We start from the raw sequence: 19,681 nt of genomic DNA, 5'->3' as shown, positions 1-19,681 counted from the left end.
ACCAATCAGTGTTTTCCGTTCGTCGAGGGACGCGTGGGGGCATTCCATTGTTGACTCTTTGTATTCTTATGCAATAACACGACAGAGAAGCCCCGCCCCCCTTTTTTTACGGGTCAGGTGCTAGGGGCCTCACACAAAAGCTCCTGACGCAGCCCGACTGGAGCTTTTCCAAGACGCTAATCCCATTGGATGGGAGCCGCGTTTGAGCCAATGGCCGCCATCACGTGACCCGCGTGGCATTCGTCTAGGGTCGCCGGGTACGAGGGGCTTTCGTGATGGGGGGGGGCCGGAACAATAGAGTAAAATACAATTGGCCTTGTCATAAAATCAGGTGAAAAAAAATCATTTATCACATTGAACGTTGTGTTAAAAGTCAATTTGCAGGCCATTCGAAATAAAGCGAATCACTTTTAAAAGTCAAACTTTTTACGCATTAAAAATGAAAAGCGGAACATAACAGTCAAAACATTAGATTTGTTTCATGTTTAAACTGAAATGAAGAATATTCAAATATCAAATTTACCACTAACCATAAAAGTGAAGCCTTTCAGATAAAAACGATGTAGCGGCCATCTTTAGCAGGGCGACAGTCGTATTTCTCGGCGCGCCGTGACGTCACGACGATCGTCGACGGGCGCCTCAACGTGCTCTGGATTTCAACGAGTGGATTTGGCGGCCCCCGGCGCCGCCACCGGCCCCGCCTCTCTCTCGCTCCCTCCCGTCCCATCCCCCGCCTCCTCCCTGGCTTTCCCTCCACGCCAGTCTCCTCTCGCCACCTGCCAGTGACACGCTCCGGATAACGGCTCTGAAAACGACAAAAAAAAATGTAAGTCCACTCGCTCCCTTTTCCACCATCTTTCGGAACGCGGCGGTCGGTGTTCGAACGCCCGCTCGGCAAATGTGGCCATTTTGGCGTTGGGCCGGGTACCCATTTTGTCGGCGCTGCGTTCCATGACACATTGAGGACAAACCAATCGCGGACGCTTGGTTTCCCTCGGAATGTGGACCCTTTCCATCGACACCAGGGTATTTTTTTCACAGTCATCACATCTTTACACCGTGTTCATTTTTTTCCTCCATCCCACTATCACCATTTTTACACCGTGGCATCACATTTGAACATTTTACCATCACTAATCTGGCTTTTAACTTTTTTTAAAAATTCCTCTTTACCGTGTCACCATGCATTTTCTTCCAAAATCCCTCAATCTGTACATTCTTCAAGCCGCGATTTAGAAATAGCGCCAGTTTTGGCACTCGTAGCCCCTTCCCGAGCTCGATTCTCGCCAGAACCGCTCGAGAAATGGTCCAAAATAATGACGCTATCGACCCGGCGTGCCCGCAGCTCCGCCATGTCGTCGGTGCTCCAAAACCTGATCAGCCCCCTGCCGGGTAGCTCGGCGGAACCCCCCCGGAACAAAGTGACGGTCGTCGGGGTGGGCCAAGTGGGCATGGCTTGCGCCGTCAGCATCCTGTTGCGGGTGAGTCGCCGGACATTAAAACAAGCGGTCGGACATTTTCCCTTGTTTTGGAGGTCACCAAAATAAAGAAATCCCCCTCGCAGGATCTGTGCGACGAGCTGGCCCTGGTGGACGTCATGGAGGACCGTCTCAAGGGAGAGGCCATGGACCTTCAGCACGGCAGCCTGTTCCTCAAGACCTCCAAGATCGTCGCGGACAAAGGTGGCGGGCGGCGGGCCTCGTTTGGTTCCAAGCCACTGGGTTTTCCGATCGTATTTAAAAAATAACATTTCAATTCTGCCGTCCAGACTATGCGGTGACCGCCGGCTCCCGCCTGGTGGTCTTGACCGCCGGAGTCCGGCAGCAGGAGGGCGAGAGTCGCCTCAACCTGGTGCAGAGGAACGTCAACGTCTTCAAATCCATCGTTCCCCAGATCGTCAAGCACAGCCCGAGCTGCACCATCATCGTGGTCTCCAATCCGGGTGCGTAAGAGGACCCGTCGCCCGTCGCTTTGGACGGACGGACGGACTAGAAATGATGGCTGACGCTCGGCAGTGGACATCCTGACCTACGTGACCTGGAAGCTGAGCGGCCTGCCCAAACACCGGGTCATCGGCAGCGGGACCAACCTGGACTCGGCCCGTTTCCGCTTCATGATGGCCGAACGTCTGGGCATCCACGCCAGTTCCTTCAACGGCTGGGTGTTGGGGGAGCACGGAGACACCAGCGGTGAGTTTGCCCCGGTCGCTAAGCTAACGCCGCCCGCCAGACACAAAGTCAGGCAAAACTGGAGAGGCCTCAAAATGAGTTTGCATTGAACAGAATGTACAGGAAGTGAAAAAAACATGAACATCTCTCTATTCCGTTGACCTAAAAACATCCCAATTCCTCCATTTGTGCCACGCCAGTGCCCGTGTGGAGCGGCGCAAACGTCGCCGGGGTCAACCTGCAGAAGCTGAATCCGGAAATTGGCACTGATGCCGATAAAGAGCAGTGGAAGGCCACGCATAAAGCTGTGGTGGACAGGTAGGCTTACTTCTAATTCCACTTAAGAGTATGCTCTGACGTAGTAGTAGTAGTACTAGTGGCGTTCCAAAAACAGATTTCTTACACTTCAAGCAGTGGCGGGCCGTCGGGGCCTTCAAGGCCTTCTCTGCTGGCCTAAGAAATATCTGAATCATATATTATATTTTATCCATCAATACTACTTAAATAATACCAAATTGTCTGTTAGCTTCATCGCTTTCACCAACTATGATTGGCTAGTGATTAGCCATAGCTACCAAACTGTATTTGGAGCGAACTGCACACGCAAATATATTGTTGTGTTGATTTAAAGCCGTTTTCAAGACGGACTATGCCAGAAATACGACGACAGGACAGGCTCCACGTTCAGCATTAGCTTCAATGGCGATAGAAAAGAAGGAAGAAAGAAGTTAAAAATGATTTTTGGTGAATAAAATATGGCTATATTCCTAAATAATATTTCAATTGTGGGCCCGGTTCTGATATCTGAAAAGCTCCAGTGTTTGTATTTAATCACTAAGTTCTGCTAGGAAGTGGATTTTACCCCATTTTAGTGCAATTTTTGCCGTTTCGCCATTGACGTCCATCGCTGTCTTTTCCCGGGAAAATCACCCCTCGGTCCGGTTGTAATGTCTGAAAAGCTCCAGTATTTGTATTTAATCATTAAATGCTGCTAGGAAGTGGATTTTACCCGTTGAAGGCGCTACGAGAAAATGCACGGACCGCCACTGACTTCAAGTACCAGTAGTATTAATAATATATGAATGACGATATACATAAGCCATTTGAAAAATCAAGTCTATCCTACCAAGTCAACAAGGGTCAATACAACATTGTATTGGATTTGATCCCGCGGGAAAACTTAAGTGCCCACGTGCCCAGTTCTTGCTACAAACGGTCTGGATCCGCTACGCTGCCGCCGCGCCATATTAACTGATGAAGTTCTTGGACTGTGCGTTAGTGCGTATCAGGTGATCAAGCTGAAGGGTTACACCAACTGGGCCATCGGCTTGAGCGTGGCTGACCTGACGGAGAGCATCGTCAAGAACCTGAGCCGCGTCCACCCGGTGTCCACCATGGTCAAGGTGGGTAGAAAGGGGCCAAAACGCCGGGAAAATGGGGCTCTTCCTCGACCTGCGTAAAAAGGGAAAACAATTGGCGTCGCGCTAATGCTAACGTGAGGGTCTTTTCGGTTAGCGGGTGATGACGTGACAGCGCTTTTGAACAGCAGTAGGGTTTGATTAACCAACGTTTAGTCTTTGGCTCCCGGTCGGCATTAGCGGCGGAAAGAAGCACTACTCGGAAAAAGGCGCGCAATACAAAATCGAACTTACAGCATCTCTTTCCGAACATTTTTCGACATATGCCATACGCGCAGACATGTTCGTATGTACCGTTGTTCGTAACTCCAATGTTCGTAAGTAGAGGAGCGTCTGTATTGACAAAAGACTTTGCGTCCTCTCTCCTTTGGTGCTTTTTTTGTCCACTCAGGGCATGTACGGCATCGGCGAAGACGTCTTCCTATCCCTGCCCTGCGTTCTGAACGGCGGCGGCGTGGGCAGCGTGGTCAACATGACGCTCAACGACGGCGAAGTGGCTCAGCTGAAGAAGAGCGCCGAAACCCTGTGGGCCATCCAGAGGGACCTGAAGGACGTTTGAAGACTCCAGCAAGCCAACCATTTTATAGGGCAAAGGCTTCTTTTCAAGCACATCCGTATTTGTGGAAGGTTCCCCTTAAGTATTCCTTTCAAAACAAAAGCACATTTCCCCTCAATACTAAAAAAAAAAAGTGTTTTGTCCGTAGCCTCACGTAAGTGGTCGTACCGTACCCTGAAGCGCCTCCAAAGCCACCTCGTCGGTCTTTTCCTCTTTTCCCACATTTACAGAAACAAGCACATTTAGGTGAGTAAATACAAATATATATATTTCTTGACCCTAAGCACACATTGCAATCTTCTCCTGTGCTAAAGTTACTGAATAAATGATGTGAACCCATGAAAAATGAGGGTTTATGTCTATTTTATTTGAATATGAGTGAGTTTCCAAGCCCTGTCCGGGTTTGTTTTAAAATGCCAGTTGATAGAATAGTTTTCTGTACTTTATTAATCAGGGACATCGATTTTGCAGTTACAAGACTGTAATTTTTTTTTAAAAACTGTCTTTATTGAGGTACCAGCAGGGCTCACTTCATTGCAAAAAAAAATGTTTTCCCGGTTGCATTATTTTGGGCGAAATGACTGAATTATATTTAGCCTCATTTCTGAGTTGGAAAACGAACATTTTATTGGATGAGAGGGAGGAGGAGGAGGAAAGGGATGCAGCCCTGCCTCCGTTTGCTCTTGTCATTGCGCTCTTTCACCGCCAGAGAGCGCCGTGACAGCGGCGAGCTTTGTTTTCATCGCCACTTCCGGCCGCTCGGACCTCGACGCACCTGCTCCTCATCACAACTCCCCTCCACGCATCGTCGTCGGTCGCGATGGAGCCGGCGGACGACCGACGAGAAGCAGAATCCCGTCCGTGGGACCGCTTGTCGTCCTGGTTGGAGTGCGTGTGCGTGGTCACCTTTGACCTGGAGCTCGGACAAGCCATCGAGGTCGGTGGAGCTTCAAGGCGGCTTTTTTGTCTTCTTACAAATCCACAATGTATCTTGCCAGACCAGAACCAAAACACAAGCGATTCAGCGAGCATCTCCTGGATTGCTTGCGTCTTGGCACATGGTTTTTTTTCCGCTAGGACTAGCTAGCCAACTAGTACACTGGTGATACTAGGATTTTGTTTTCTCGACAGTTGGTGTACCCACCTGGTGTCAAGTTGACCGAGAAGGAGGTGAGCGACAAACCTGGACTTTCCTTTCCGGCGAGACTCATCGCCCGGTTCTCGTCCCCCTTACCCAGAAAAGCAGCCTGTGCTACCTGTCCTTCCCGGACTCCTACTCGGGTAAACGAACGAACGAACGCTCGACCGCACGCACCGCCCACGGAAAGCGCTGACCGGGGTTCGTTCCTCAGGATGCATCGGAGATACGTGCTTCAGTTTCAGGATGCGGCAGTCGGTCGGCCGGCGACGCCGCCGGCGTCCGACGGACGAGGCTTACGACCGGGACGCCCCCGCCGCCCTGCAGGTCAGACCGCCCGCCCGCCGGTCCGTGGAGACGCCGAGAGCTCGGCGATGGCCAGCTGCGTCCTTTGCATCTTCTCAGATGGAAGCCTCGCACTTCTACGGCTACGTTTACTTCCGGCAAGTCAAGGACGCGTCGGTCAAGCGAGGGTACTTCCAGAAGGTCAGCTACGTCCGGGAAGCCGGCTAGCTAGGTCGTCTTCTTCTTCACGACACTTTCGGTTTTTCAGTCCCTGGTGATTCTTTCTCGGCTGCCGTTCGTCCGTCTCTTTCACGCCGTCCTTAGCGCCATCGCGCCCAACTTCTTCGCGGAGGCTGAGCCCTGCCTGCAGACAGGTAAGCTCGCGTCGCCCCACGCCGCCACGACGGCCGAGGTCTGAGCGTCGGGCCTCGCCGCGCAGCGTGCCGGCAGATCGACGGATGGCCTTCGCCGGCCGCCGGTCTGATCGCCGACCTCCCGCTGATGGGCGCCGTCCTGAGGGTGAGGCGACCGGTCGACCGGCTCCTCGGCGCCATTCCCCTCGCCTTCCCTTCTTTTTTGTTCTCAGGTGCGTATTCCGAGCCGGAACGATAAACCGGGAAGTCCGTCGCCGGCCTCCGCCGAGGAGGAGGTGGAGGAGGAGGTGGCCAACGCGTCGCCGTCGCCAACGCCGACGGCGCTTCCTTCCGTCCACCAGCCCGACCTCTTCAGGTGCGCCGACCCCCCCGGCGCGGGACCGACGTGCTTTCCCGGCCGCTGACCTTTGACCGTCGCCCAGGTGCTTCCGGTCGCTCCTGATCCACACGCAGATGCTGTGGGAACTGGTCTTGCTGGGCGAGCCGGTGGCCGTGGTGGCGCCGTCTCCCGCCGTCTCGTCGGAAACCGTCTTGGCGCTCGTCAGGTAACCGTCGGACGCGCTCGTCCCGTAGCCAACGCCGGGATGTGACGGCGTATAAACGGCGTGAAAACTTGCGTATAAATGTGAAATGACTTCATAAAAATCCAAATGATGAATGTGAAATGACTTAGTAAAAATCCAAATTTTATGAAGTAAAAAAATAAATAAAAAATAAATGTAACCTTCCCAGCATACAATTCAAACGATTAAACATTTGCAATCAAGTCATACTAAGAGAAATATTCAATATTCTTCTTTTCTTCTGAAAATGCAGAGCACAAAACAGCAATTAGAACAACTAGACATCAAGTTTAACACATCAATAGAACAAAAATCTGCATCAAATTATAGTTATACATTTCTATTGAATATGACGGACGACCGTGTGGTTTCAGCTCCATCGCACCACTCAAGTTCTGCTGCGACTTCCGGCCGTACTTCACCGTCCACGACAGCGAGTTCCGAGAATTCACCACCAAGACGCAAGCGCCGTGAGTCCAACGCCGGCCGATCGGGCCCCGCCTCATCTCGCCGGCTCCGCCCTCCTCTCTTCCCCTTCAGGCCCAGCGTCATTCTGGGGGTGACCAACCCCTTCTTCGTCAAGACCTTTCACAACTGGCCGCACGTCCTGCGACTGGGGGAGAGCGCCGAGGCTTCGGGTGAGGGATCAACTGGCGCCGCCCGCCCGCACGGCGGCCGCCGTTAGCTAAGACCTTCCTCCCCTCGTTTCCGTCAGGCGAGGACGTCCCCAAGCAGCTCAAGATCAAGAAAGTGGCCAAACTCAAGACCCTGGATGGAAAAGCAGGTCCGCGTTCTGCGGGTCCGCCGCTCGGGTTCCGCCTCGGGCTCACGTTGCGGCCCTCCCTCCCTCCCTCCCTCGCTCCCTCGCTCGCGCAGGAGTCTTCACGGCCTACAAGAGCTTTCTGCTGAAGGACAAGGTCCTCGTTAAACGCGTGCTGAAGGTGAGGGCGCCGCCGGATCGTTGCGAGCCGCATTTTCCAAAGCGGGGGGGTTCAACCTCTCGGCAGGGGATCCAGAGGCGCCGCCCCCCGGAAGTGCAGAGCGCCATTTTGAGGCGCCACTTTCTCGAGCTGACTCAGAGCTTCATCATCCCGCTGGTAAGAACGCCGACGATGGCAACCCGCAGAACTCGCCTCGTCTGTAAACCGGGTCCACTTTTTGCTATGAGCAATGTGGGCGACTGAAATTTAAAAATACATGAAAAGTGTGGGGGGTTTTGTCATTTCACCACTTTTGAAGTACAAAAAGTCTCTGAATTCTTTTGACAACATTGTTATGCTGTGGCTAATAAATCAGTATCAATGAGATCATGCATGCAGAAGAGAAATAAAACACAAAATTATGATTAAAGTGGTGGTAGAGGTAATGTCAATGCCACAGTGATGCGCATATTAGTGCGTTCGGGACTCAGCTCTCTCACCAGTGATTTCCATATTTTACCTCACAGGTTAGGGGGGAGCCATATGCACCTGTGGAAAGAGCCGCATATGGCTCCCGAGCCTTTGCTGTTGAATGTTTTCAAAAAAATTGGAATTAGTTCCAGGCTGTAGTTCGAGTGAAGCCAAAACTTTTGCACATGCGCATAGTAGGTCTGTGGACGGTACACTTTGACCTTTCCCCTTCCGTAGGAGCGTTACATGGCGAGCCTGATGCCACTACAAAGGTCGGTGACCCCCTGGAAGGTAAAAAAAAAGCCACGCCCCCTGCGCCTCACCCGCCGCAAGTTCCAACTCCGGACTGTGTGCAGACGCCCCCGCAGATCCGTCCCTTCAGCCAGGACGATTTCGTGTCCAGCCTGGAGCGCGGCGGCCCCCGGCTGACCTCGGCGCTGCGGGGCGATTGGACGGGGCTATACAGGTAAACCTCGCGTCGCGGCGCCGCCCCGGCCGCCCCTTCTGATCGGCCGGCGCCGCCCGCAGGAAGTTTTTCAAGTCCCCCAACTTCGACGGCTGGTACCGCCATCGCCACGGGGAGATGACGCGCAAACTGGAGAGCCTCCACCTGGAGGCCGTCTGCGAGGCCGTGAGTCGTCGTCGTCGTCGTCGCCGCCGCGCCGACGGGAAGTCCGACGGACGGTCTGCGCGGCGGCTGACCGCTGTTAGACGTACAGTTTGTCATCGCGTTAAGAACAATAGTTTTAATCCTACAGTGGTAGTATATCAAAATGAAACAGCTACAATAAAATGAATGAGGAAAAAATGTCATATTCTTCACCGTGCTGTGCTCAGGACCTGCCGGCATGGACCAGGGACAAGTCGGAGGTGGAGATCGTGGACCTGGTGGTGAAGCTTCGGGAGAAAGTGGTGAGTGAGTGAGTCCTCCGCCGGGCCAAACCAAAAAGGGCGAAACCTGGACCTGACTCGGCTCACCCGCCTCACCCCAGAGCAAAGCCAGGAGGCGGCAGCTGCAGGTGCGAGAGGACCTTCTCGCCAAGCTACGATCCTGGATCGAGACCATCGTCGGCTCGCTGCCCAAAGACCTCCAAGAAGTCCTGGAGACGCAGTGACGCACCCGCGAGGACGGCCGACGGAACACCCGAATGGAGTTTTTGTAAAAAAAAAAAAAAAAAACAAGTAAAGGATCGAGACGCACGCCATTGAGTGAACGTGAAGTATTTATTCCGGCTTTTGGCGGCACTCGGTCGCCGGCCGGCCGGCGACCGCGGTCATCTTTTGCGTCCGCCCCACCACGGCGTGCCCTGCTGCTGCCTCAGGACGCAATGTTTCTCCTGCGGGCTGAAGTGCAGGATGCTGAGAATGGCGTCCAGCGTCTGGCGCCGCCCGCCGGCGTCCGGCAGCGTCAGGAACTTGTAGATGACGTTCTTCAGGTACTCCACGTTGGCGCCCTCGCGCTTGTGCTCCCGCGCCGTCTCGTCCAGCCGCGCCCTCAGCTCCAGCGTCTCCTCCCGGCGGCGGCGGGCCTCGTCGGCCAGCTGCCCGCGCGCCCGCCGGAGGTCGTCCTCCGACAGCCGCTTCTGCCGCCGCAGCGCCCCCGCCTCCGCTTCCTTTCTGGCCAGCTGCTCGGCGTAGAGGAGCGGCGCCGGCCACGGGCAGGCCCCGGCGCCCAGCTCCTCTTCCGACGGCGAGGGGGGCTCGGGCGCGGCGGCCGCCCGGAGGAGCTCCAGCTGGCGGTCCTTGTCGTCCAGCAGCGCCGCCGTCCGCTGGCGCTGCTTGCGCAGCTCGGCCTCCAGACGCTGCAGCTCGTCGCGGCGCGCCGCCGCCTCGCGCTCCGCCTCTTGACGGCGCTCCTGCAGCAGCGCCGCCGCGCGCCGGCGCTCTTCCCGGAGGAGTTCGCGGTGAGAGGCGGCGGCCTCGTCGCTCTCCACGCGCAGCTTGACGTACTTCTCCCGGAGCTCCTCCAGCTGCCGACGGAAGCGCCCGTCGTCCTCCACGTCCTGGGGCGTGGCCTGTCGGCGGGACGCAAGTTAGCGGACCTACTTTGAGGATTCCCGAGATGCAGACGGTACTCATCGGAGGCTTTCCCGAATGGAGTCGGCCCCCCCGAAGAAGGCTAACCGATTTTTGCGCCTACCTTGGCTCGGCGCTTATAGCCCTCCAACTCGTCCTTGAGCCGCCTCAGCTCGTCACGGAGCAGCCCGGAAGGGTCGGCGTCGGGCTCGGCCACCTCGGGATTCTTCTGGGCGGCTAGCAGCAGCTTCTTCACCTTGTCCAACTTGTCCCTCAGCGCCGCATCCGGATGAGAGTCGTTCGCCAAAAGCTCCGGCGGCGGCGACGTCTTTTCCGCATCCCGACGTGCCACCTGTTCGCGCAGCGTCTGAGCCTCGCGCTGCTCCAGCCGGCGGGCTTTCTCGCAAGCGCCCAGAAGATCGGAGAGCTCCGTCACGCGCTGCTCCAGAACGGCCACCCGGAGCTCGGCGGCGTGAGCGCCAGCCTCTTCCTGGACCACCCGCACGCCGCCAATGTTAGGTTAGGTGAGGGCGGCGGAACCCGACCCAGGAGCTATACTCACCGCGGCGGAATCCGCTCCCTCTCCTCCGGTCCCGCGAGGGTCCGGGTCCAGGTCCAGGCGGAGCTCGGCGTCCCGTCGCAGCTGGCGTTCCCGGCACAGCAGCTCTTGCAACTCCTGGAGCTGCAGCGAGTGTTCGCTCTCTTCTTGTCGGCGCTCCTGTCGCTCCGCCAGCAGGCGGGTTCGGCTTTCAGCCAACTGCTCCCGCAGGTCCCCCGTCTCGGTCCGGAAGCGTCGGTCGGCGGCCGCCAGACGCTCCCGCAGCTCGTCCGCCTCCCGCTTCAGTTGCCGCCTGTCGGCCCGAAAGCCGGCCTCCATGCGAGACTTCTCCTGCGTGACCGTGGTCAAAGCCCCGGCGAGGGTGTCCAGTCGGTTCTCCGGACAGACGTCCGGGTCGCGGGGGTCGGCGATCGGTCCGTGTTCGCTCTGGGCGCCGTCGCCGGCGGCGACCGGCTCGGTGGCGTCGTCGCCCCCTTCCCCGTGGTCCCGAAGGACGGGACGGGAGTCCCGGGATGCGCTCAGTGCCTCCAGACTGGCCTCCAGGGCCTCCTTTTCCTTGAGCAGACTCTTGTAAGCATGGACCAGGTCCTTGAAGCGGCTCTGGTACTGGGCCAGCTGCTTCTTCTGGGACTCGAGCGTTTCCAGAAGCTCTTTCCTGCCGGGGCCGCCCCCGAAAGTCATCCCAAACTTCTCCATGACCGGGTCAAATCCGACTAAAGAGCCATTTTGGAATGTCACGCTGAACGCTCGAGTGAGACGCACCGTTTCAAAAATGAAGCTTCTGTGGCCGCGCTGTATTTGTCGTCATTGGAACTTTTTCCAATACTTGAGAGGAAGTGACACCGACCCCCTTGCAAAGTAAAATGGATTCATTGAATGGAAGATGGCTGGGCAGCGCTAACCCTGACGTTACCTTCCGACAGGAGCGTTGTGTTTGACCGCGTCATTTATTCGAAGTGAAGGATTGGCGAGCCTTCCAAAAGCGCCCCGCCGCCGGTGTCCCCAAACGAAGCAAGGGCCGCCATGTTGTCTGAAGCCGGAAGTGAGATTGGCGACACCGTGTCAACGCCGGCTTTCCACGAAATGATTCGAGCGAGGCCACAAAAAAAACCGTTCCGGCAAAATCGGACGGAAGCGATGTCGATACTTTGGGCGAGGGACGACGAAAACGAGGAAGTCTTGTGCGTGGAGGAACCGACATTCCAGTGACGTCACTTCCGTGTCGGCCCAGACGTGGCAAGCACAGCGACGACGGCGACGGAAGAAGGGAAGAGAAGAGAGGAAAAGAGAGGAAGAGCACCGAGCTTTTGAGCTTGAGCTTGCGGCCGCTTTCCGGCTCAGGCTTCGACGCCAACCGAGGCGACTGTAGCGCTCGTCAACATGGGTCTGACCATCTCGTCGCTCTTTTCCAAGTTCTTCGGCAAGAAGCAAATGCGAATACTGATGGGTGAGCGCGCCGCCGAGACTAGCTAAGCTAGGCTAAGATAAGTTAGCTTAAAATAAGCTAAACCAGGCTAAGATAAATGAGCCTCTATAAAGCTAAGCTAGGCTAAGCTAAACTAAAGGAGCCTAGCCGAGTCGCCGGCTGACAGACCCCAAGATGATGAACGAGCCTGTGTCTTTTTATCATTGTTCAAAAAAACGTAACCGGAGTCGACCAGGGCGTGCTGACGTTTGACTGGTCGGACCCGTTGACGGCAACTCTCCGTGACTTTGCTTTGTTTTGTTTGCTTGTCGCCTGACAGTGGGTCTGGACGCAGCCGGGAAAACCACCATTTTGTACAAACTCAAACTCGGAGAGATCGTCACCACCATTCCGACCATCGGTGAGCAAGCACGACAGCAGCGTCCAAATCGGACGATTTGATGGACCTTTTTTGATGCGTTTCAGGATTCAACGTGGAGACGGTGGAGTACAAAAACATCTGCTTCACCGTTTGGGATGTGGGCGGCCAGGACAAGATAAGACCTTTATGGAGGCACTACTTCCAGAACACGCAGGTAAGGACCACTGCACGAAAAAGAAACCCAGCGTGTTTGCCAAGAATAGTAAACTAGATGTCCTAAAATACAGACGCTCCCCTACTTACGAACGAGTTACGTTCCGAGCGATTGTTCATACGTTGAATTTGTTCGTAAGTTGATTCAGTGCTATATTTTGTATTATAATTTATGTTTAAGGCCTATATAAGTATATTGCAGGTTTATATAAGTGCGTCTGTATGAGATAACTAGGATAAGACCATAACCACTTGCGCCTCGGGTCCACAGGGTTTGATCTTCGTGGTGGATAGCAACGACCGAGACCGCGTGGCCGAGTCGGCGGAAGAGCTGTGCAAAATGGTGAGTGACCCCGAGGCCTGACCCCGGCCGGCCCCCGGTGACGCTCCGCCTTCCGTGGACAGACCCAAGAGGACGACCTGAAGGAGGCGGCGCTGCTGGTCTTCGCCAACAAGCAGGACCTGCCCAACGCCATGGCCGCCAGCGAATTGACGGAAAAACTGGGTCTGAACAACCTGCGCGGCCGCACCGTACGTATGGCGCTCCCTTTCCCTTCGCCCGAGCGAGCGCTCGCCCGCTGACCTCTGCCCTCTGCCCACGCAGTGGCACATGCAGGCGACCTGCGCCACTCAGGGGACGGGCCTGTACGAGGGCCTCGACTGGCTGTCCAATGAACTGGCCAAGCACTAGGCAGGACAGGAAGGGGCGGCGGCGGCCCGCAGGACTTTTCTCTTGTTTTTTTGTTTTAAATTATAAACGCTCCAGCCGACGGGAGACGACCCACCGAAGCGGCCGTCTCCTCTTCTCGGCTTTTTCGTCTTTGTTTTCCTACGCATGTTCTGGGGGGAGGGAACTTGTTCTGTGAAAAATGGCCCTCCGTGCAATAAAGGTGTCCTCTTTGGGACGACGGGCCCACATGACCCCCTTTGGCAATTATTTGACGCTTCCCGACCATAAAATAGGCAGACTATTTTTCAGAAGTTTCTTTTATTATGATTGCACAAAATGACCTTTGACCCCCCCCCACACTCTTTTGCATTCTCGGCATCCAGCAAATGTCTCTAAGCGCTGATTGGCTCGTGCTGGTTGTTCTGACGTTTGACCACAAAGACTTTCTGACCCGAAACGGTCACCGTGAGAACAAAGTCCTCCAAGACGACTGGGGAGAAACAGGGAGGGACGGTTGTTTTTTTTTCAAGGCTCGACGGACGGACGGCGGCAGCTCGGCTTCACTCACCTGACAAGCGTTTGAAGGGCACGTCGGCCGACCCCGCCAACCGGAAGCGACTGGCCGTGCGAACCATCTGCATCATCACGCCGGCCGTGTGCTCGTCGTTCTCCAGGTCGCCCGAAGACTGCAATGTGCCAAAAGGTGAGTGCGCTACTGCTAAAGCAGCATTCGCAATATTTCTAAATAATGGAATTCTAATCAAGAACTAAATATTTCATTTCAACCTTTCATCTAAACCTGAAATATTAACATATAAGCTCAAATTTTACTGTTGTTTTGATGCCAAAACTTGAGGAAAGAAACGTCTCTAGATTTAAATGAAATATTTTATCTTGGGTTAAATATTACTGGATAAACAAGTGTCACACTTATATCAATATATTATTGTTGTTCCAAAAAAAAAAAAAAAAATCACCCGACATTTGACGTTTGGAAAACAGGCAGATATAGTTAGCTACTCACGGCCAGGACGCCGTCATCGCTAAGGACCAGATAACCCAACTGGTCCGGAATCCGCTCGAGACCGGCTATCAGCGCTTGCGTCGTCTGCGCCAGCGCCGCCGAGGACGATAAACAACAACAACCACGTCAGAAGGAAGGAAGAAGAATAAAAACAACAAAAACACTGGGCGACGCAAAGTTTACCATCCTGTCTTCGCCACCGTTTCCGATTCACTTCCTGGTTTTTCACGTGACCAAGAGTGCTTCACGAACGTGGAAAAAAGCACTACTCGCCCCACCCTTTCCTCTTTTTTTTGATCAGGATGTGAAAAAAAATGGAGTCAAACGTCAAGAACAAGCACCCGCAGTTGACAAGTTGATGTTTGGAATGAGGGTGGGGGGGATTAATGTATCTGTCCACATTCTTCTATGTGAATAATTTGCAGGTTCTCCCGTATTTGCCTGTCCGTCTCCGAACGGCAGGGGGCGCCCGCTCCCGCAGTCTTCTGGAACGAAGCGGAAGTGCAGCTCGGTTGACGCTCCGTCACAAGATCTTCCAGACGTCCATTCGTCTCGTCATTTTGGAAATCGTGACTAGTTGGCGATGGCAGGCCGCGGCAAACTGATCGCCGTGATCGGCGACGAAGACACTTGCACCGGCTTCCTGCTCGGGGGAATCGGAGAACTCAACAAGAACCGAAAACCCAATTTCTTGGTGGTGGAGAAGGACACGAGCATCACGGAGATCGAGGAGACCTTCAAGTAAGTGCCCCGTCTCGGCAATGGGTTAATGGGTTGATAGCACGACGACCTCACGAGTAAAAAGCCGCAGTTTGTTTTCGTTCACAGACAGCTAGGCTAAAGCTACGTTCACAGACAACGACGTGATTCCCACACGTGACGCTGTAATCCTGATTGCTGGGCGTCGCGTTTTTTCTTCGGTGCCATCGTGCGCGAAGGAGTCGTTTGTTGACTAGTTGCTTTTTGGAACGCTTTATTTTGCCGTTAGCAAAAATTCCTGTAGTACTTACAGGCGATGACTGGAATATCTTTATTTGCGATATTGCATCATATACTAAATCTGTTTCCAAATCTAAATTTCTATTATTCCCGTCACGTTTGAAGTCGGCGACCCGTGTTTTTGTTCCGAGACGCACGTGAGGTATAGAAGCGGCGATGACGTCTTATTTTTTTTTGCACCGACAGAAGCTTCCTGTCTCGCAACGACATCGGCATCATCCTCATCAACCAATTCATCGCCGAGATGATCCGCCACGCCATCGACGCGCACATGCAGTCGATCCCGGCCGTGCTGGAGATCCCCTCCAAGGAACACCCCTACGACGCGTCCAAGGATTCCATCCTGCGGCGCGCCAAGGGCATGTTCTCGGCCGATGACTTCCGATAGAATCGCCCCAGTTCTTTCCCGTCTTGGCGGTGGCCGGACCAAAAGCTGTTTGTTGTTTGCCACCCCGGTCAAAATGCTGTTCCCCGTCTTGTCTTTTAACTTATAAAGTCTTATCGACCGTCGTCAACTGGTCGTCCGTTGTCTTCTTTGTAACCCGGGACGAGGTCACCCACCCGGTTGGTTTTGCGCGCAGGTTGTCCGCCGCGTCAACTAGAAGATATGGACAAACCCACAGGATCTTGATCCATTCTCGTGTCATAGTAGAGAGGGTACACGGTCGATTGGTCGCCCGGAAGGTTATTGATAATTACCATTTAAATCGTTCCTCAAATTCCCTAAATACAAACTTCAAATGACTATTTAGTCATACTTAATTCCCTAGTAATTATTAGGCTAAAGAAAAGCTCCACATTTCCTGGACTTTGATTGTTTTTTGTTGGAGAACTTGTTAAGACTGACGGGCATCGCTTCTTAAAGGGACAGCGCATGTACATACAAAGTCTTCTACACTCACACGTCGGCTCAGTAAAACTGCTCATGGCCATTGTTGGTTTTATTGATGCATAGACTGTTGTTTTACCTTGTTTTCTCGACGGAATTTTGGTTGTCGCGGTCTGGGCGACCAATCGACTGCACACGGTAGAGAGGGTCGTCTATGGTCGGGTTTTTCGGAGGGGGAAGCGGCTCGGTCACGTGCCCGGGGACAAATATTGATCCCGCGACCTACGGGTCAGCAGAGCCCACCATGTGACGCCGCCCGCGTACAAAAAGCGGCGAGCCGACGACGTGAGCATTGACTCGGCCAACGTTTGCGGAGCCATGCGGTACGTGCTGGTGTTGGCCATGGGCGCCTTGGTTTGGGCAGCTCCTCGTCCAGAAGCCGGCGGGTGAGTTCCACCAGATCCGCCTCGGCGCTTTCAGACCGACGGGGTTCAATCTTTGTCGGGAGTCCAACGGTTTTTTTTCTGGTCTCGTCTGTAGTCAGAGAACCATGCTGCAATGCTTGGAGGCGATGAAGCCTTCTTTCATCATTCATTATCAAGCAAAAAAATAAATAAAGGCAAAGTGGCAAGTGGACGTCAGGGTGTTTTTTTCATTGGCGCTTTCTTGCTCGGGAAAATGTGACGATGACGAAATGGCCGTAACAAAAGTCGCCAAGCACGCAGTTCCGTCTTATTTGGCTAATCTGTGAAACAGGATGTAGTCGCGGCTGGCGCCGAGTTCACTTTTGTCTTGTGACTTTGTTCCCCCTGACGAGCGGTCGCCGAGAGAAGTCACTTTAAAGAGGCGAGGAGGAGGAGCCATGAACCCGATCGGGATCGGGAGTGCCACAGGTACGTAAAACTCGCTTTCGATACCAAAGTCCTCGTGATGCGTACCCGGAGGTCGCCGGGCCGACGACGGCAAAAAGCCAAAGGGTTTGGTTCCCCCCCCTAGCGGTCGGGGACCTTTGCCCCCACCGCCTGGTTTCGCCGGACGCGACGACGGTCAACCATCAGAATCGAAGAGTGCGCCTGAAGCCGTGGCTGGTGGCTCAAGTGGACAGCGGGCGCTTTCCCGATCTGACCTGGATGGACCCGGATCGCCGACTCTTCCGGATCCCCTGGGAACACGCCACGCGGGCGGCGCGGCCGGCTCACGGCGAATACACCATTTTCAAGGTTTGCTATTTTGGCTGTAGAAAGACGACAGCACAGAAGCTAATTTCACTTCCCTCTCCGCCAACGGCAACTTCCCGTTTGACTGACGCGGCCATTTTCTCTTCCTGTCGTCGAGCGGAACCGTCGGTTTTGACGTGCGGTACCTCCCGACCCAACCTATCCCGGTCCGTCCCGCAGGCGTGGGCGCTGGAGACGGGCAAGTTTCGGGAAGGCGTGGACGATCCCGACCCGGCCAAGTGGAAAGCCAACCTGCGGTGCGCGCTGAACAAGAGCCGAGAGTTTGAGCTCAGGTTCGATGGCACCAAAGCCACGCCGCTTCAACCCTATAAAATTTACCAAGTGGTGAACACGGGTGAGGCCTTCAATTTTTGCCCCATTTCCCCCCCAATACTTGCCTGACGCAAAAACACAGTTGCCCCGTTTTTCTTTCAGACGTCGCCGCCGCCGCCGACAGCGACGAGGTATGGCGTTGCCGAAACGACGGTTTGTCCGGACCTCGCTGACGCCACCTTTCTCTTTCAGATGCCCGATCTGACCGAACTGACCATCGGTAAGTCCAACCGTGGGTTAGCGTTAGTTAGCGATAGAGGGGGCCATTTTGGAATGTTGAACTCGTTACGAGGGTGCTGGAGAAACGTTAGGACGCTTCCCACCGTTTGTCCCGATGTCTGGTCAGACCCCGGCGCTTCCGCCGCCGGCGTGGCAACCCCCAGGGATCCAGAGCAGTTAGGCGGGGTCGCCGCCGCGACCCCCGAACTCCGTCTCCGGGACCCCCAAATGCTCGATCCGGTCAGCTTTGATCATCTGGGGGCGAGCGCCGTCATACAGGCTCAGGCGGACCTACTCGGCGCCATCCCATGTGAGTGAATAAGACGGTCGGGGTCACGACGCCCCCTTGCCATTTCCCAATTGGGGGTCACGACGCCCCCATGCCATTACCCGCTTTGGTTGCCCGCCGCAGCCACTGACCTGGATCTGAAGTTCCAGTACCGCGGTCGGCCCGTGGGGTCTCTGACCGTCAGCGACCCCCGGGGGTGCCGGCTGTTCTACGGACGGCTGGGGCCCGACCCCCGGCAAGTGGACCTGTTCGGACCGGTGGACCTGCAGCAGGTCCCGTTTCCGGACCCTTCGGAGATCCCCGGGCGGAAGCAACGTACCTTTACCGAGGCCCTGCTGAACGTGATGGATCGAGGACTGGTCCTGGAGATCTGGGAGCAGGACGTCTACGCCGTCCGCCTCTGTCAGTGCAAGGTGTTCTGGTCCGGGCCGGGCGTGCCCCAGTCGGGACGGTCCAATCAGCTGGAGAGGGAGAGGAGGGTGAAGATCTTCAGCCTGAGTGACTTCCTACAAGGTGACGAAACGTCCAAAGTCTGGAAATGGCCGTCAAAAGAAAACACTGAAGGAAAGGGGGGGGGGCAATGTCCCCTTCAGGACTGATCTCGTACCAGAAGGGCGAAGCTCCCAATGTTCCCCCTTACGAGATCTTCTTCTGCTTTGGGGAGGACTGGCCTGACGCCAAACCCAAGGAGAAGAAACTCATTGTGGTTCAGGTCAGTCATGGATTTTCTTGCAAAGAAAAATTGCTCATCATTCTCCTTGCCCCGCCCACTCAGGTGATCCCGGTGGTGGCACGGATTCTCACCGAGATGTTCTCGGGAGAGCACAGCTGGTCCATGGATAGCATCCGACTGCAGATCTCCAACCCGGATCTGAAGGACCAGACGGTGGAGCATTTTAAGGAGCTTCAGAGACTCCTTCAGAGTCAAAATCTCCATGGGTCCTGAAGGACCTCCGTGGGCCCGAGAACTGTTCCAGACAGATTCCTTCACCACATCCACGTGTACCTTTGGATTCCAAAGATGGTGTGCAACAGCTTTGCACAAAAAAAAGTCTGGGGAACATCACGTGGCACTTTCAACTCATCGTTCCGCCAATCCACTAGATGGCTCTCTAACCTGCTCAGAATTTTTATTTCTGAAATCATCGTTCATTAACTGGACCATTAGTCCAAAAAAATAATCATAATCACAATGTTAGTCTAACATGATTGTTTACTCTTGAGGCAGAAATATCGACACATTGTAGCCTTAAGGAAAAAAATGTTATGATTAAGACTGCTTAATTCAATCGTATTTTCAGTATTATCCAGTTCAAAATACACTTTTTGTTTATTTTAGAAATGCTACATCATGTTCACTTTTCTACTATTTTGTGAAAATATTATTTTGTAGAGAACTCGAAAGTGAATTGAAATATATTTTACACGTGCTGCGAATGTATCATCAAGACTGATGCGTTTTTTTTTTAAATTTGTTTAAATGTATTTTTATTTTTTATTTTTTTCCTGGAACTAGTTGTTCCGTTTGTGTTCGGTGCCGGCCGAGAAAAACGGTTACACGTGGGAAACCCGTGATAATGTCGAACTAAGGCGAGACGTGTTATTCTCGCTGTTGGCCAAAGGGCTTGGACAC

At 54.3% G+C, this 19,681-nt stretch overlaps 7 protein-coding genes and 1 long non-coding RNA gene across 9 annotated transcripts; 6 read left to right on the top strand and 2 right to left on the bottom strand.

Moving 5' to 3' along the window:
• Positions 1-682: 682 nt before the first annotated feature.
• Positions 683-4,158, top strand: ldhba (lactate dehydrogenase Ba). Its single transcript, XM_077594250.1, has 8 exons — positions 683-826; positions 1,346-1,481; positions 1,565-1,682; positions 1,769-1,942; positions 2,016-2,189; positions 2,369-2,486; positions 3,448-3,571; positions 3,978-4,158. The coding sequence occupies exons 2-8, from the start codon at positions 1,353-1,355 to the stop codon at positions 4,143-4,145; spliced, it is 1,005 nt and encodes a 334-aa protein (XP_077450376.1). The 5' UTR covers positions 683-826; positions 1,346-1,352; the 3' UTR covers positions 4,146-4,158.
• A 693-nt stretch (positions 4,159-4,851) lies between these two features.
• dennd6b (DENN/MADD domain containing 6B) lies at positions 4,852-9,109 on the top strand. The gene is made up of 19 exons (XM_077594246.1): positions 4,852-5,079; positions 5,274-5,312; positions 5,381-5,423; positions 5,495-5,607; positions 5,686-5,766; positions 5,834-5,939; positions 6,005-6,084; positions 6,152-6,294; positions 6,362-6,484; positions 6,877-6,972; positions 7,043-7,140; positions 7,218-7,286; positions 7,379-7,443; positions 7,510-7,599; positions 8,131-8,184; positions 8,250-8,359; positions 8,422-8,524; positions 8,731-8,805; positions 8,886-9,109. Exons 1-19 carry the CDS (start codon positions 4,963-4,965, stop codon positions 9,006-9,008), a joined length of 1,728 nt encoding a protein of 575 aa, XP_077450372.1. The 5' UTR covers positions 4,852-4,962; the 3' UTR covers positions 9,009-9,109.
• gcc1 (GRIP and coiled-coil domain containing 1) lies at positions 9,099-12,033 on the bottom strand. Of its 2 annotated transcripts, XM_077594245.1 has the most exons (4): positions 11,382-12,033; positions 10,472-11,318; positions 10,034-10,399; positions 9,099-9,908 (listed from the first exon to the last, which is right to left on the bottom strand). In XM_077594245.1, exons 2-4 carry the CDS (start codon positions 11,162-11,164, stop codon positions 9,168-9,170), a joined length of 1,800 nt encoding a protein of 599 aa, XP_077450371.1. In that variant the 5' UTR covers positions 11,165-11,318; positions 11,382-12,033; the 3' UTR covers positions 9,099-9,167. The 2 variants fall into 2 exon arrangements, with proteins under 2 accessions (XP_077450371.1, XP_077450370.1); XM_077594244.1 differs by having other exon boundaries at positions 10,472-12,033.
• LOC144069125 (ADP-ribosylation factor 4) lies at positions 11,669-13,389 on the top strand. The gene is made up of 6 exons (XM_077594251.1): positions 11,669-11,915; positions 12,214-12,294; positions 12,360-12,469; positions 12,740-12,811; positions 12,874-12,999; positions 13,073-13,389. The coding sequence occupies exons 1-6, from the start codon at positions 11,849-11,851 to the stop codon at positions 13,157-13,159; spliced, it is 543 nt and encodes a 180-aa protein (XP_077450377.1). The 5' UTR covers positions 11,669-11,848; the 3' UTR covers positions 13,160-13,389.
• A 48-nt stretch (positions 13,390-13,437) lies between these two features.
• On the bottom strand, positions 13,438-14,473 carry lamtor4 (late endosomal/lysosomal adaptor, MAPK and MTOR activator 4). The gene is made up of 4 exons (XM_077594254.1): positions 14,346-14,473; positions 14,163-14,246; positions 13,707-13,824; positions 13,438-13,628 (listed from the first exon to the last, which is right to left on the bottom strand). The coding sequence occupies exons 1-4, from the start codon at positions 14,346-14,348 to the stop codon at positions 13,531-13,533; spliced, it is 303 nt and encodes a 100-aa protein (XP_077450380.1). The 5' UTR covers positions 14,349-14,473; the 3' UTR covers positions 13,438-13,530.
• Positions 14,474-14,603: 130 nt separating this feature from the next.
• On the top strand, positions 14,604-15,676 carry atp6v1f (ATPase H+ transporting V1 subunit F). Its single transcript, XM_077594252.1, has 2 exons — positions 14,604-14,903; positions 15,348-15,676. The coding sequence occupies exons 1-2, from the start codon at positions 14,746-14,748 to the stop codon at positions 15,547-15,549; spliced, it is 360 nt and encodes a 119-aa protein (XP_077450378.1). The 5' UTR covers positions 14,604-14,745; the 3' UTR covers positions 15,550-15,676.
• Positions 15,677-16,157: 481 nt separating this feature from the next.
• On the top strand, positions 16,158-16,626 carry LOC144068860 (uncharacterized). Its single transcript, XR_013298326.1, has 2 exons — positions 16,158-16,436; positions 16,531-16,626. It is a non-coding gene; the product is annotated as an uncharacterized LOC144068860 (long non-coding RNA).
• Positions 16,627-16,684: 58 nt separating this feature from the next.
• Positions 16,685-19,492, top strand: irf5 (interferon regulatory factor 5). Its single transcript, XM_077594523.1, has 9 exons — positions 16,685-16,690; positions 16,935-17,210; positions 17,388-17,562; positions 17,643-17,671; positions 17,733-17,760; positions 17,887-18,069; positions 18,172-18,561; positions 18,642-18,760; positions 18,824-19,492. The coding sequence occupies exons 1-9, from the start codon at positions 16,685-16,687 to the stop codon at positions 18,992-18,994; spliced, it is 1,377 nt and encodes a 458-aa protein (XP_077450649.1). The 3' UTR covers positions 18,995-19,492.
• The last annotated feature ends 189 nt before the right edge of the window (positions 19,493-19,681 follow it).

Source organism: Stigmatopora argus, chromosome 23 (assembly GCF_051989625.1).
Source record: "Stigmatopora argus isolate UIUO_Sarg chromosome 23, RoL_Sarg_1.0, whole genome shotgun sequence".
NCBI classification, from domain to species: domain Eukaryota; kingdom Metazoa; phylum Chordata; class Actinopteri; order Syngnathiformes; family Syngnathidae; genus Stigmatopora; species Stigmatopora argus.
This window is presented reverse-complemented; position numbering and strand designations above follow the sequence as displayed.

What these genes read in the sequence shown, in the direction of transcription:
- ldhba (XM_077594250.1), top strand. Translation starts at nt 1,353, where the DNA reads ATGTCGTCGGTGCTCCAAAACCTGATCAGCCCCCTGCCGGGTAGCTCG. An exon ending in CATCGTGGTCTCCAATCCGG is followed by an intron (nt 1,943 to 2,015) that starts GTGCGTAAGAGG and finishes GACGCTCGGCAG; the next exon opens with TGGACATCCTGACCTACGTG. An exon ending in CGGTGTCCACCATGGTCAAG is followed by an intron (nt 3,572 to 3,977) that starts GTGGGTAGAAAG and finishes TTGTCCACTCAG; the next exon opens with GGCATGTACGGCATCGGCGA.
- dennd6b (XM_077594246.1), top strand. Translation starts at nt 4,963, where the DNA reads ATGGAGCCGGCGGACGACCGACGAGAAGCAGAATCCCGTCCGTGGGAC. An exon ending in CACCAGCCCGACCTCTTCAG is followed by an intron (nt 6,295 to 6,361) that starts GTGCGCCGACCC and finishes ACCGTCGCCCAG; the next exon opens with GTGCTTCCGGTCGCTCCTGA. An exon ending in GATTGGACGGGGCTATACAG is followed by an intron (nt 8,360 to 8,421) that starts GTAAACCTCGCG and finishes CGCCGCCCGCAG; the next exon opens with GAAGTTTTTCAAGTCCCCCA.
- gcc1 (XM_077594244.1), bottom strand. Translation starts at nt 11,164, where the DNA reads ATGGAGAAGTTTGGGATGACTTTCGGGGGCGGCCCCGGCAGGAAAGAG. An exon ending in AGGGAGCGGATTCCGCCGCG is followed by an intron (nt 10,400 to 10,471) that starts GTGAGTATAGCT and finishes CGGGTGGTCCAG; the next exon opens with GAAGAGGCTGGCGCTCACGC. An exon ending in GCTATAAGCGCCGAGCCAAG is followed by an intron (nt 9,909 to 10,033) that starts GTAGGCGCAAAA and finishes TCCCGCCGACAG; the next exon opens with GCCACGCCCCAGGACGTGGA.
- LOC144069125 (XM_077594251.1), top strand. Translation starts at nt 11,849, where the DNA reads ATGGGTCTGACCATCTCGTCGCTCTTTTCCAAGTTCTTCGGCAAGAAG. An exon ending in GCAAATGCGAATACTGATGG is followed by an intron (nt 11,916 to 12,213) that starts GTGAGCGCGCCG and finishes GTCGCCTGACAG; the next exon opens with TGGGTCTGGACGCAGCCGGG. An exon ending in CGGAAGAGCTGTGCAAAATG is followed by an intron (nt 12,812 to 12,873) that starts GTGAGTGACCCC and finishes TTCCGTGGACAG; the next exon opens with ACCCAAGAGGACGACCTGAA.
- lamtor4 (XM_077594254.1), bottom strand. An exon ending in GCGATGACGGCGTCCTGGCC is followed by an intron (nt 13,825 to 14,162) that starts GTGAGTAGCTAA and finishes GGCACATTGCAG; the next exon opens with TCTTCGGGCGACCTGGAGAA. An exon ending in GCCCTTCAAACGCTTGTCAG is followed by an intron (nt 13,629 to 13,706) that starts GTGAGTGAAGCC and finishes GTTTCTCCCCAG; the next exon opens with TCGTCTTGGAGGACTTTGTT.
- atp6v1f (XM_077594252.1), top strand. Translation starts at nt 14,746, where the DNA reads ATGGCAGGCCGCGGCAAACTGATCGCCGTGATCGGCGACGAAGACACT. An exon ending in GAGATCGAGGAGACCTTCAA is followed by an intron (nt 14,904 to 15,347) that starts GTAAGTGCCCCG and finishes TTGCACCGACAG; the next exon opens with AAGCTTCCTGTCTCGCAACG.
- irf5 (XM_077594523.1), top strand. An exon ending in TCTGACCGAACTGACCATCG is followed by an intron (nt 17,761 to 17,886) that starts GTAAGTCCAACC and finishes ATGTCTGGTCAG; the next exon opens with ACCCCGGCGCTTCCGCCGCC. An exon ending in AGAAACTCATTGTGGTTCAG is followed by an intron (nt 18,761 to 18,823) that starts GTCAGTCATGGA and finishes CCGCCCACTCAG; the next exon opens with GTGATCCCGGTGGTGGCACG.